The 15,040-nt window shown below is 42.0% G+C and overlaps 1 protein-coding gene across 1 annotated transcript in view; it reads left to right on the forward strand.

The window, feature by feature from the left end:
- angpt4 (angiopoietin 4) overlaps window positions 1-15,040 on the forward strand; it is a 141,713-nt gene that overhangs the window by 59,794 nt on the left and 66,879 nt on the right. The window contains exon 2 of the mRNA XM_060836547.1: window positions 4,566-4,721. Coding sequence (XP_060692530.1) covers window positions 4,566-4,721 — 156 coding nt within the window. The remainder of the gene's footprint in view (window positions 1-4,565; window positions 4,722-15,040) is intronic.

The raw sequence follows: 15,040 nt of genomic DNA on the forward strand, positions 1-15,040 counted from the left end.
AACATGGTTTTGAGAGGGTAGGTCCTGCCTCACTAATCTTACAGAGTTCTTTGAGAAGGTGACAAAACAGGGTGGATGAAGGTGGTATATATGGACTTCAGTATGGCATTTGATAAGGTTCCACACGGTAGGGTATTGCACAAAATACAGTGATTTAGATCAGAAATTGGCTAGCTGAAGACAGAGGATGGTGGTTGATGGGAAATGTTCATCCCGGAGCTGGTTAGCAGTGGTGTACTGCAAGGATCTGTTTTGAGGGCACTGCTAACCTGGAGGTGGGCTTAGAAGGATGGGTTAGTAAATTTGCATATTTACCAACTAAGGTAGACATCTAAGGTAGATAGAGTTGTGGATAGTGCCGAAGAATGTTGTGGGTTACAGAGGGACATAGATAAGCTGCAGAGCTGAGCTGAGAAGAGGCAAATGGAGTTTAATGCAGAAAAGTGTGAGGTAGTTCACTTCAGAAGAAGTAACAGGAATGCACAGTACTGGGCTAATGGTAAAATTCTTGGCTGTGTAGATGAACAGAGAGATCTTGGTGTCAAGGTGCATAAATCCCTGAAAGTTGCCACCCTCATTGATAAGAGATATGGTGTGTTGGCGTTTATTGGTAGGGGGGTTGAGTTTCGGAACCAGGAGGTCATGCTTCAGCTGTACAAGACACTGGTAAGGCCACACCTGGAGTATTGAGTACAGTTCTGGTCACCGCATTATAGGAAGGATGTGGAAGCTTTGGAAAGGGTTCAGAGGAAATTTACTCAGATGTTGCCTGGTATGGAGGAAAGGTCATACGAGGAAAGGCTGAAGGAACTGAGGCGGTTTTCGCTGGAGAGAAGAAAGTTGAGATGTGACTTAATCAAGACGTATCAGAGGATTAGATAGGGTGAACAGTGAGAGCCTTTTTCCTCAGATGGTGAAGGTTAACACAAAGGGACATGGCTTTAAATTGAGGGGTGATAGATTTAGGACCGATATTAGGGGTAGTTTCTTTACTCAGAGTGTAGTAGGGGCGTGGAATGGCCTGCCTGCAACAGTAGTAGACTCATCGACATTAAGGGTATTTAAATGGGCATTGGGCATACATGTGGATAATAATGGAATGATGTTGCTTAGATGGGCATCAGATTATTTTCATAAATCGGCGCAACTTCGAGGGCTGAATGGCCTGTACTGTGCTGTAACGCTCTATGTTCTATGTCTTACCATGGGACTTAAAATGGTGAGACACTGTATTCACAATCAATTTGTGGGGCATGGCAGGTGAGATGTCGAAGCTAGAGGGCCAATAGGAAGGTGCTGCAGCCTGCCACCCTGGGTAAGGGAGGGAGAGGGAAGGCACCTTTTCAGGTGCACTCTTGGAAACTTTAGAAAATCTGAAATAAAAATTGGCTGAATCTGCTGAGCCATAATTGTAGAGGGAAGGTTGGCGTCTGGCTGCGGCTGGAGCCTGGTAAATAGGGAAGCCCTCAAACTATCATGGAATGTCAGCTACTCCCCTCCATTTAACCCCCTTGACTCCTATCTACCCCTCGGAAGCCAGCACTGTGTTCCTGTGTTGTGAGGATTCTACAGATTTAATCAAAAATTCTGGTTGGGTTCTTGGCCTTGAACTGTTGGCTGGCATGTGAACACAGATCGCTATTCCATTCTCAAACCAACCTCCAAGGAATGGCTCAAAATGGAGCTAGGGTGAACTGGCAAACTGGGCATGTCAAATTACACAACTCCCCACCTCTGATTCCGCCATCCTCTCTGTTCAAATGTTTTCAAGTACAAGTTTGTGGAGTGAATTAATCAACCTAAAAAACACATCACCAGGTTATAGTCCAACAGATTTATTTGGAAACAGTAGCTTTCAGCTACCTGATGAAGGAGCAGAGGTCCAAAAGCTAGTGCTTCCAAATAAACCTGTTAGACTATAATCTGGTGATGTGTGATTTTTTTTCTTTGTCCACCCCAGTCCAACACCAACTCCTCCATTTCATTAAACCTGACCAACATCCTTCGGAAATGGGAACTCAAGCTAGTCGGGCCTAAGTATGATTCTTTTCTCGGTGTATGTTAGAATACCAGAGATTGCATTGACATTGTTTGCTACAGTGACTGACCCACCTGAACGCCTTGCTTCATAATAGCGAAACCTCGGTAGCCTGAGATCAGTGACTGTGAGTGGTTTCATTGAGTTTCTGAAGGGGATTCATTCTTTCATTCGCTTTTATCCAAATAAAAGTTACGCTCTTCCAATCAAAAAGAAACTGGACATTGGAAAATATTTATGTTTTGCACTGAAACATTCTTCCAATTAATTACATCAGCCTGCAGAAAATCACATACATTTATAAACTTGGCATATATACTGAATATGGCTTTTTTTTCATTATTTTGAAAGAGACGTTAATTAATTTTCTTGGCAACAACGCTGCTCTCAAATTATTTATTTGAATCAAGTTTCTGTTAAATATTGGCTTGAGGGAACTCTAGGACTTCAGTTTTGTCAACATTTAGATTTAAATTCCGAATTCTAATTGTGCTTTGTGCTGTCAATACATTAAATAATTAAACTATTTAACTCTAAGTTCCTATTCTGTTGAACCCTGGCTGCTTTCCCCATGTGGCTTAATCCTATGATTTCCTGTCTCTGCTTTGCTGTGTCTCTTAACACTCAGTCAATATCACTTCACAAAAACACAAGTTACCCTTGAGTTCTCTTGTGAGCTACCTAAATGTTTAAACACACACTCCAAGGCTAAAACATACAAGGGCTGCTTTAAGAGATAATCTTCAGATCAATTAAAAGGCCTTAAAAATTAACTCCTAGATTTATACTGTCCTTTATTTTAGGACATCTTAAAGCAGTTTCAAAATGTTGAGCTATTAGAAACATAGAAAACATATTATGCACAAAAAGATTTCACAAATGACAATTACATTTTAGATCACAAAATATAGAAAACAAGACGTGTATTTATATAACACCTTTTCTTGGTCACACTTAATGAAATCACTGTTGTAATGTAAGGGAAATGGCTGCCAGTTTACACAAAGCAAGCTCCCACAATCCCTGCTCTTCCTCTTGTCACAATAGGATCTATCCCATTCTGGAATTCCCTCTCTAAACCTCTCGGCCTTACAATCTCTCTCCCACCTTCTTTAGTAAACTCTGTAAAACCTATCTCATTGACCTCATTTTGGATCTCCTGTTCCTGTAGCTGCTTATGGGCTCATTGTCCAAATTTGATGATGTTATGTACTGTGAAGCACCTTGAGCTATTTATGTTGTGTTATGATCACAGATTATCAACCTGAGGAGCAAGTAGGGTCTTGTTTTAATTTCTTATCCAAAAGGCAGTACAGTGCGCCCTCAGTCCCATCAAAAACTCTATGTCTAGATTAGTTAGCTTGGCTTCGTTAGGGGGAGCTCAGGTTAGAATCTGTTAGAATTCTTTGAAGAAGGAACAAACAAGTTAGACGAGTGGAGTTCCATGGGGTTCAGTGTTGGGACCACAGCTATTCGCATAATACATTAACCACGTAGACGAAGGAACCAAACTCATTGTTGCTATGTTTGCAGATGCCAGAAAGATAAGTGGAGGGACAGGTAATGGGGAGGCTGCATAAGGACTTGGCCAGGCTGGGAGAGTGGGCAATAAAGTGGCAGAATACAGTGTGGGAATTTGGGAATTTATACATTTTACTTGGAAGAATAGATGCTTAGACTATAAATGGGAAAAGGCTTGGGAAATCTGAAGCACAAAGGGATTCGGAGTCATAATGCAAAATTCTCTTAAGGTTAGCATTTAGGTTCAATTTGAAAGGCAAATGCAACATTAGCATTCATTACCAGAGGCTAGAATATAACGTGTAGAGATGTACTGCTGAGGCTGTGTAAGGCTCTGGTCGGACCACATTTGTAATACCCTGGTCACTTTTGGGCCCCGTATCTAAGGAAGGATGTACTAGCCTTGGACGGGGTCTAGAGGAATTATATAAGAACAGTCCTGGGGATGAAGGGCATAAGCAACGATTGAGGACTCTGGGTCTGTACTGGGTGGAGTTTAGAAGGATGTGGGAAGCTCTGCTTGAAACATAGAGAATACTGAGAGGCCTGGATAGAGTGGACATGGAGAAGATACTTCCACTGGCAGGAGAGTCTAGGACCGGGGGCACAGACTCAGAGTGAAGGGACACCCTGTTTGGAGCTAAGTTGAGCAGGACTTTCTTCATCGAAAGGGTAGTGAGTCTGTGGAACTCATTGCTGCAGAGGGCTGTGGTGGCCAAGTGCCTTTAGGACAGAGATAGGTGGGTTCCTGATTCATAAGTGGAAAGGTTATGAAGAGAAGGCAAAAGATTGGGGTTGATGATCAAATGACACGATGGGCTGAATGGCCTATTGCTGTTCCTTTACCTTATGGTCTTACCATGTTGATAAATCATTAGAGTGGTGCTTGAACCAACAGCCAGCTAGCTCACAGACAACAGTGCTATCTACTGAATCACAGCACACCATAATTACTGCAAGCTCTTTAAATAATGATTCCAATTCTCCTTTTTTCATTCTCTCACAGCTTGAAGGCTACATCCAGGATAACATCAGGTCTGAGATGTCTCAGATGCAGCAGAGTGCTGTGCAGAATCACACAGTGACCATGTTGGAAATTGGCACACACCTCCTGAGCCAGACAGCTGAACAAACCCGCAAGCTCACTGATGTTGAAGCACAGGTATGTTAGTTCCTCACACTCACGCTTCTCTTCAACAATCTGCTATTCAAAGTCAGCATGAGTCCCGTTCCCCCATCAGCTTCATGCTTGTTGAGCTTCATTAGGCTTTTGGTCTGGATTCACCACCCAATCACTTCTGATCATAAATCAACACATCCCTCATTCAACCAAAATCTATCTATCTCTGCCTTGAGTGTTTCAGTAGGCCAATATCAATAGCCTTCCAGGGAGACAGTCCAGATTTCCCTTTCCTTAGTAATCTGTACTGGTTCCAGGTGTAGCAACAGCTTGATTTTAAATTTGTGTTCAAATTCCTTCAAATTTCTTTGCCCATCCTTATCCCTATATCCTCTTCCTCTGTTCTGCTTCAAATCTTGCCTCTGATCCATCACTCATCTCCTGCCAGCTGTGCCTTCAACCCTGCACATCCCAACATCTTAAAATCCCTCTTAAAACTTCTCCACCTCTACATTTCTCTGTCTTCAAATAAGACACTCCTTAGAACCTCTTTTTTCTACCTTCATCTGGCCCCGAGTCAGATTTTGTCTGATCTCACCCTGTTTTAAGAAGTTTTGCAAGATTATAAAAATGTAGGTTGTCATTGAAACTTCCAGGATTTCTCACATATCTTCCACAGTTGAACCTGGTTCTGTCTTGGAGATGTGAAAATGGTGTATCATTAGAACGACACTTCTGTACTTTAGGCTTCACTCAACTGAAGACCAGTCCTTTCCTATATTTATCAAATCCCTTTTTGAAGGTTAGTATTGAATTTTCTTCCAGCATTCTTAGAGTTATAGAGTTGTACAGCATAGAAACAGACCCCTCAGTCCCCAACCTGTCCATGCTGACCAGATATCCTAACCCAATGTAGTCCCACCTGCCAGCACCTGACCCATATCCCTCCAAACCCTTCCTATTCATATACCCATCCAAATGCCTCTTAAATGTTGTAATTGTACCAGCCTCCACCACTTCCTCTGACAGCTCGTTCCATACACGTTCCACCCTCTGTGTGAAAACGTTGCCCCTTAGGTGTCTTTTATATGTTTCCCCTCTCACCCTAAACCTATGCCCTCTAGTTCTGGACTCCCCGACCCCAGAGAATACACTTTGTCTATTTATTCTATCCATGCCCCTCATAATTTTGTAAACTTCTATAAGGTCACCCCTCAGCCTCCGATGCTCCAGGGAAAACAGCCCCAGCCTGTTCAGCTTCTCCCTATAGCTCAGATCCTCCAACACTGGCAACATCCTTGTAAATCTTTTCTGAACCCTTTCAAGTTTCACAACATCTTTCAGATAGGAAGGAGACCAGAATTGCACACAATATTCCAACAGTGGCCTAACCAATGTCCTGTACAGCCGCAACATGACCTCCCAACTCCTGTACTCAGTACTCTGACCAATAAAGGAAAGCATACCAAACACCTTCTTCACTATCCTATCTACCTAAGACTCCACTTTCAAAACGTTTCTTCCACAAACAGCTTTTAGTTAAAGGTGAAGCAAATAACACCATAAGACATGAGCCATTCAGCCCATCCAGTCTGGTCTGCCATTCAATCATGGCTGATATGTTCCTCAGCCCAACTCTCCCACTTTCTCCTCATAACCCTTGATTTCCTTGATACTTAAGAACCTATCTAGCTCAATGGCCTGGCTGCCACAGCCTTCCGTGGCAATGGATTAAATAATATGATTCTTCTACTGACATTGAATATAACCAGTGTCCCAGGAAAGATCAGTTCCAACAGGGAATGAAGAAAATTCAAAACATAGAGGCAATCTTTCTGCTTAAAATCAATGCCGGGTGCCTGATGAGGAATGTCACCTACTCCCTACTTTCCAAAAATGACTGCAGTTGAAAAGCATTTCACTGACTGTGAAACTGCTCTGGGATGTGCTGAGATTGTGAAAGGTGCTGTAGAATTACACTGGACAGAAAATGGAGAAATAAGCCATTCTGCCCATTCAGTTTATTACCATGTTATAGAGTAATAGAGATGTACAACACGGAAATAGACCCTTTGGTCCAACTTGTCCATGCCGATCAGATATCCCAACCTAGTCTAATCCCACCTGCCAGCATCCGGCCCATATTCCTCCAAACCCTTCCTTTCACATAGACATCCACTTGCCTTTTTAATGTTGCAATTGTACCAGCCTCGACCACTTCCTCTAACAGCTCATTTCATACATATACCACCCTCTGTGTGAAAAGGTTGCCCCTTAGGTCTCTTTTATATCTTTCCCCTCTCAACCTAAACCTATGCCTTGTAGTTCTGGACTCCCCGACCCAGAGAAAATACCGTATCTATTTATCCTATCTGTGTCCCTCATGATTTTATAAACTTCTATGAGGTTACCCCTCAGCGTCCGAAGCTCCAGGGAAAACAGCCCTAGTATACACAACCTCTCCCTATAGTGCAAATCCTCCAACCCTAGCAACATTCTTGTAAATCTTTTCTGAATCCTTTCAAGTTTCACAACATCTTTCCGATAAGGAGACCAGAATTGCATGCAATATTCCAACAGTAGCCTAACCAATGTCCTGTACAGCCACAACATGACCTCCCAACTCCTGAACTCGATAGTCTGCCCAATAAGGCAATGCATACCAAACACCTTCTACAATATCCTATCTACCTGCGACTCCACTTTCAAGGAGCTATGAACTTGCACTTCAAGGTCTCTTTGTTCAGCAACACTCCCTCAGACCTTACCATTAAGTGTATAAGTCCTGCTAAGATTTGCTTTCCCAAAATGCAGCACCTCATATGTATCTAAATTAAACTCCATCTGCCATTTCTCATTGGCCCATCTGATCAAGATCCCGTTGTAATCTGAGGTAACCTTCTTCACTGTCCACTACACCTCCAATTTTAGTGTCACCTGCAAACTTACTAATTATACCTCTTATGCTCACATCTAAATCACTTATATAAATGACGAAAAGTAATGGACCCAGCACCGATCCTTGTGGCACCAGACTGCTCACAGGGCCCCAGTCTGAAAAACAACCCTCCACCACCAAATGGCTAATTCTCCCTGTATTCTATGAGATCTAACCTTTCTAACCAGTCTCCTATGCGGAATCTTGTCAAACATCTTACTGACGTCCATTTCAATTTACCACTCTGCCCTCATCAATCCTCTTTGTTACTTCTTCAAAAAACTCCACTAGGCTTGTGAGATATGATTTCCAATGCACAAAGCCATGTTTACTATCCCCAATCAGTCCTTGCCTTTCCAAATGCATGTACATCCTGTCCCTCAGGATTCCCTCCAACAACTTGCCCACCACCGACATCAGGCTCACTGGTCTATAGTTCCCTGGCTTGTCCTTACCACCTTTCTTAAACAGTGGCACCACGTTAGCCAACCTCCAGTCTTCCGGCACCTCACCCACAACTATAGTTCTCTGGTCCTCCAAAGTTTTAACCTCTAAAATGACATCATAGTTTCTTTTTCTCAAACTCTGATGGATAACTCCATACTTCTCCACATTAAATTGCATCTGCTATATTTTTTCTGAATTAGTTATTGTGGCTGAGTTACACAAGCTACTAGATTGTTATGCGACATTCAAGTCTCCTCCCATCTTTCATCAACTAAATCTACTGTCTAACTGAAATAATTGCACAGAGTCTGGTATCCCGTCACCAAGTCACCTTTTATTTGCACCTGCACAGTATATAGGCTCTGACCAGCCAGCTCAAAGCCAGTGTCTAGAATGAGGAGACTCTCTGAATCCCCTGTTTTTATCTGTCAGCCAGGGCTCCCTGACTGACCCAGGTTACAACCCCAATCAAGGATCTCATAGTCAATGAGACTCAACTGGCCTTTGTTCCAATTACTGCTTTAACCCTCAGTTCATTCCTCCTTCATCCACTTGTCAATACTTCAACCATTCCCTGTGGAAGCGAGTTCTACTTTGTTCCCAACTCCAACTGGGTAATGAGGTTTCTCTGGAATTCTCTTTGGTTTCTTGGTGACATCTTACACTGACAGCTCCTTATGCTCCTCTCCACAAGAGGAATCATTCCCTGTCTTTACTTGATAAACAAAACCTTCATCATGTTAATGACACCAATAGTTCACCTCTCATTCTTATGAATTCAGGAGTAAATCCCATGTTCCTGGTATCATGTTTATAAACCATCTCTGAACCCTGTCCAGTGCCTCTATATTCTTTTTAATATACAGTAACTAGAACTGCACTTGATGCTATACATTTAGATTAACTAAAGTTCAGTATAGATTTAATGCAACTTCCCTTTTCTATTCTATCTCTCCAGAAAGAAAGCCAACCGTTTGATTTGCTTCTTACAACATTGCTAACCTAAGGAGCAACTTTTAATGATTGGTGTATCTTTACTCCAAGATCTTTCTGTTCCTTGACCCCACCTGGACTCTTCTTCAAAATGGTATTCTAGTCTTCCAAATATTCTTCTCACAAAAATGTACTACCTCATATTTTTCTGTGTTGAACTTCATTCGCCAATTATATCGCCATTTTACAAGCCTATTCATGTCCTCCTGTACTTTGATACAGTCCTCATCATTGGTTGTCTTCCAATTGATGTGATCTACAAATGCAGAAACTGTTCTTGATTCTCACGACTAAATCTTTAATACAAAGCTTTAATGTAACTTGTGCACAGCATGGTCCTAGCACTGAGAAGAACATACAAAGTCAGAGCAGGAATAGGCTATTCAGCCTCTTAATTAAAAACCTATCCCCTCCAGATCCAACACCACTCCACACCTCTGCATCTAAATGACAACTATTTATTCCCACTCTCTGCTTCCTGTCTTGAAACCAGCCAGCAATTCATTTTGCCACAAAGCTCCTGACTTGACATTCATTAGTCTGTAATGGGTTATTTTATCGAAGCTCTTTGGAAAATCCTGGAGAGTTTAGATTAGATTAGATTACTTTACAGTGTGGAAACAGGCCCTTCGGCCCAACAAGTCCACACCGACCCGCCGAAGCGCAACCCACCCAGACCCCTACATTTACCCCTTACCTAACACTATGGGCAATTTAGCATGGCCAATTCACCTAACCTACACGTCTTTTGGACTGTGGGAGGAAACCGGAGCACCCGGAGGAAACCCACGCAGACACGGGGAGAACGTGCAAACTCCACAGTCAGTCGCCTGAGGTGGGAATTGAAACCGGGTCTCTGGCACTGTGAGGCAGCAGTGCTAACCACTGTGCCGCCGTGCTGCCACGCCCAGTTTAATCGACTGTATTATCAGTGTCCACTTCCTCTGTTCCCTCTTCAAAGGAATTCAATAAGGTTGGTCAAGCAAATTTTTCCCTTTTAACATTCATGCTAACAATTCATTATTAAATTTCTAATTTCTAAATGTTCCTCTATTCTCTCCTATATTGAGGATTCCATTATTTTTCGAACAACCAATGCTAAACTGACTGGTTGATAATTCAAGACATGTTCTGTTTCCTTTTCAAATCAGAATGACCTTAGCTCCCGGTCTGTCCTCTGGTGCTGTATATTTTTCTGTTGAATCATGGCAACATAGTAGGTTCACTGGTTAGCACTGCTGCCTCACGGCACCAGAGACTTGGGCTCAATTCTAGTCTCAGCAATAGTCTGCTTGGAGTTTACACATCCTGTCTGTGCAGGTTTCCTCCAGATGCTCTGGTTTCCTTCCACAGTCTAAATATGCACAGGTTAGGTGGATTGGCCAAGCTAAATTGCCCATAGTGTCTAGGGATGTGTAAGCTAGGGGGATTAGCTGTGGGAATTGTGGGGTGTTAGGGTAGTGGAACGGGTCTGGGTAGGCTGCTGTTCAGAGGGTCAGTGTGGACTTGATGGGGGCCAAATGGCTGGCTTCCACACTGTAGGGATTCTATGATTAAATGTGAGTACCTGCTACATTCTCCCTAAGTTCTTTCGATCTATCCACATCAGGCTCTTTATCCTTTTGGAGTTGATTTATTCAACACAACTCGTTTTTATTTAAATGTACTTTAATCAAATCTGTTGAGTCCATTTTTTTTAGTGAATAACTTGTGACAATCCTTATCCTGACATTAAACTGAGCTTTGAGTTTGAGCCCAGACATAAAGACTCAGTAAAAGACAGAGTCAACATATAAAGGATGCCAACAAATGTCTCGTCCACTCCACTGGCTAAATCGTATCAGCAGAGAACCTCACCTTCGACTGAGCAATGCAGAGACAAGTCAGATGCCTGGATTACATTGGAATAGGAGGCATCTGGCATCAATTAGGATTCAAATTAACATTCAAATCCCAACAGTCAAATTTTCTAGTTGGGGATTCTAGTAAAAAGTGAACCTTAAATGTTCACCATGCAGAGGGAATTGGATATCAGGAATGATTTCAAGGAGCAGATCTAATCTATATGTTTTCAGTTCCAAACATTAAAACAAGGAACAAGGAACAGGAATAGGCCATTCGGCCCTTCGTGCTTGCTCAGCCATTCAGTAAGATCATGGCTGATCTGATTTTAACCTCAATCTACATTCCTACATTTCCCTGAGAATCTTTCCTTGCCTTGGTAATTAAGAAGCTGTCTTCTTCTATCAGAGTCCAAACTTAGGCACCATAAATAAAATCCAATCATTCATAATGCATATTGCTGAAAAAAAAGATATTCTGTTGAAGTTTTTTTTATCAAGTATCAGAACACAGTTACAAGAATACCAAATTTCAAATGAACAACAATTTATACTGTATGAGAAGATGCTACTGATTGGTTTCAAATACACTCTGATGATAGAAGTATTGCCAATGAGAGTGCATCAAGGACCTATTAACTGGCAAGTTTTTGTTTAAATTCTAACTAAGAAGTCAATTCTGATTGGTTAATGCATTGCCATTAGGAATAGACCAAGGAATTGTTGTCCTACATGTTTCGTTTGGTTGAAAAGGTGCAATGCATGGACAGGTTCTGTCTATTTGTAAAGGACAGACCTGCCTGCGATCGTACATACCTTCACGCAAAACTAAGTGAGCCACATAGTGAGTCCATTTTGTGCATTCTTAGCACAATCAAGATTGTTTAGCAAGTGTTGTCTTATCACAGAATCATATTTAATGTTGGATTTTATGTTCTAAGTTTTGCAAGCAATGAAATGCACAGCCTAGGCCTGACAGCACACTATCATTAAAATTAATACACCACATTACTTAATTGTGTGATATCCAGAATACTCTTTTGACTCAATGATAGGATCCTATTTGCACTGACTACCTGGCAGCAACATGAAATGACTAGCTTCACCTATTGTTCAGGCAGTGATCAGTCCTGCACTGAGTTCAGGAGACACCTCTTTTCCCTGGGGCAGGATTAAAATGAGAAACTTGCGATCAACATGAGAGATGGATTAGAATAGTATGGGTATATTTAAGAGGAAGATGGAAAAACTCACACTTGAGAAAGCAAATCATGTGAAAGCAGCAACAACAAGACACTTGGAAAACCATGACTAAATCAGGCAGAATCACCTGGATTTAGTGAAATAGAAATTGTGATTTTTAAAAAATGTTTCTTTGAGAATGAATCGTGAAAAGTTAGTGTACAGAAACAGCAGGTTTCTTAAGGAAGCAGACTGGATGAACCGTTATAGTAAGGATTCCCAAAAAGGGGGCAGGACCAAAACTTCACAAGCTGAAGTTTAGGCATTGCTAGTTCTCAGGCAGCAATGGTCACGGATGGGCTCATCCCCCAGTCCCTATTCCCCACTGCCCACCACCACACCCACCCCAATACCCATCCTGCACCTTCAGGTATTCTTATCACAGTCCTGCCTCTCATACATCTTCCTCCCATTCCACTGTCACAATACTCACTGAGGGGGTCATAACAAATTTCAAGACTCAAACTGGCTTCACAGCAGGAAAAAGAATTTGGAAATCTCTGCTTTACAGCAAAGAGCATTGTGTGCGGACGGAAGGGAGCCTTGCTGCGACTGGATAGGACATTGGTGAATGCACTCCGGGAATACACTGTGCAGTTTTGGGTTTGAATTTAATTACCTTAAAGACGGTTCAAAAAAGATTCATTACTAGAATTCCCAGGATGAAGGGGTTCTCTTATGCAGATACCTTGAGCCTATGCTCATTGGAATTTATCAGAATGAGAGGTGGAACTTTTTGAATCATATTAAAATCTGAGGGGACTTGACTGGGTGCATGCTGAGATAATTGTTATCCTAATGGGGGAATCTGGAATGAGGTAGGTCACTTCAAAATAAGAATCTTCCTGAGTTCAGGAACAGGTGAGAGAAATTACCTCTCTCAGACAGTATTTGATCTTTGGTATTCTCTTCTCCAGAAAACAGTGGAGGTGGATTTAACAACTTCTTGATGTTGAATGGCAAGTAGGAAAATTGAGTTATGGCCACAATCAGATCAGCCATAATCTTCTTGAAGGATAAAATAGGTTCAAGATGCAGAACGTATATGGTTATGAATTATGGGATACGTTGACAGGATGAGATGAAGTTCGGAGGGAGAAGAGTAATTTGGATCAGTTTGGCTGAATCCTCTGGCTCTGTGTAAATATTAACCACCACAAAGTACTTATACTGCATAAAAAGACCTTTCAGCCAAACAGATGCAAGCTGCTGGAATGTTCTCCTAACCTTTTTCATCTAAATCACACACAATCTCCTTGTATTTTGTTCTCCATTAACTGGTTACCGAGATTCCCATTGAATACATCTAGGTTATTCCCAGCCTCCAGTCCATACAGCAACTTTCACATTCTCCCACTCTCTGGCTAAAGAGGTTTCTCCAGGGATCTTGGCTAACGGGCTGAAGCTATTTAGCTGCTTTAATGTCAACTTATTAATCTCACTGGTAAATACAGACAAAATAACTCTTTCATATTTCTGACACTTCATAACATTTAGTTGGAACTTTGTCACATGTATCATTTTCTGATCTTATCCCTCTCCTGGCACCTCTACTGTCAGTTATGTCTCAAAGAATGCTTTTTTTTGTTGTATATTTGTATATCTTCACAATTTAATTTTGTAGTTTTCCTTTCCTTCATAATGCATGTTTACCTCTGTTTGAACCATTCCGAATTCCCTGTTGGCATTCTCCCCTTTGTTGTCTCTGTATTTTGTGAATAATGTTTTTTTTCCATTTCAATGTTGTCCTTGTTTTGAGTTATAGAGATCTACAATACGAAAACAGGCTTTTCAGCCCAACTTGTCCATGCTGCCCAGTTTTCACAATTTAAACTACTCCCATTTGCCTGTGTTTGGTCCATATCCCTCCATACCTATCTCATCTAAGTACCCATCTAAATGTTGCTTAAATGACAAAATTATACTTGCTTCCACCACTACCTGTGGCAGCTGTTCCAGACACTCAGCACCCTCTGTATGAAAAAAATTACCCCTCTCTCAACTTTTGTATCTCTCCCCTCTTCCCTTAAACTTATGCTCTCTAGTTTTAGACTCCTCTGTCGTGAGGGAAAGCTGTCGGCTATCTACCTTTTAGATTAGACTTACAGTGTGGAAACAGGCCCTTCGGCCCAACAGCCCACACCAACCCGACGAAGCGCAACCCACCCATACCCCTACATTTTACCGCTTACCTAACACTACGGGCAATTTATCATGGCCAATTCACCTGGCCCGCACATCTTTGTGACTGTGGGAGGAAACCGGAGCACCCGGAGGAAACCCACGCAGACACGGGGAGAACGTGCAAACTCCACACAGTCAGTCGCCTGAGTCGGGAATTGAACCCGGGTCTACAGGCGCTGTGAGGCAGCAGTGCTAACCACTGTGCCACCGTGCTGCCCACAAAGGGAGACATGTCAGGAGTGGGATTTCTATGCCCCTCATGATTTTATAGACCTCTATAAGGCCACCCTTCAGGCTCTTATGCTCCAGGGGTAAAAAAGCCCCTATCCTACCTCTCCTCAAACTTTCCAGTCCAGGTAACATCCTAATAAATCTTCTACATTCTTTCTAGTTTAATCATATCCTTACTCTAGTAAGGTGACCAGAACTGCACGCGGTACTCCGAATGTGGCCTCACCAACGCCTTCTATAACTGTAACATTACTTCTTCATTCATGTGTAGTTTCTCATTACTGGTTCCTTCAGTGCAATAGATTCTCCAGGAATCTCTTTGTTGCTGCTTTAAACATTTCCCACTCTTATTCTATTTCTTAGTTCTTCAGGGAGCTTTTCCAGTTTGTTTTACTCAGTTCCATTAAACTCAACTAACACTTGCCATTTTATTACTTTTTTGTCTTACTTATGTCCTTCTCAAATCTTAAACTTGTTCTGTAATG

The sequence above is a fragment of the Hemiscyllium ocellatum genome, chromosome 15 (assembly GCF_020745735.1).
Source record: "Hemiscyllium ocellatum isolate sHemOce1 chromosome 15, sHemOce1.pat.X.cur, whole genome shotgun sequence".
Classification (NCBI taxonomy): domain Eukaryota; kingdom Metazoa; phylum Chordata; class Chondrichthyes; order Orectolobiformes; family Hemiscylliidae; genus Hemiscyllium; species Hemiscyllium ocellatum.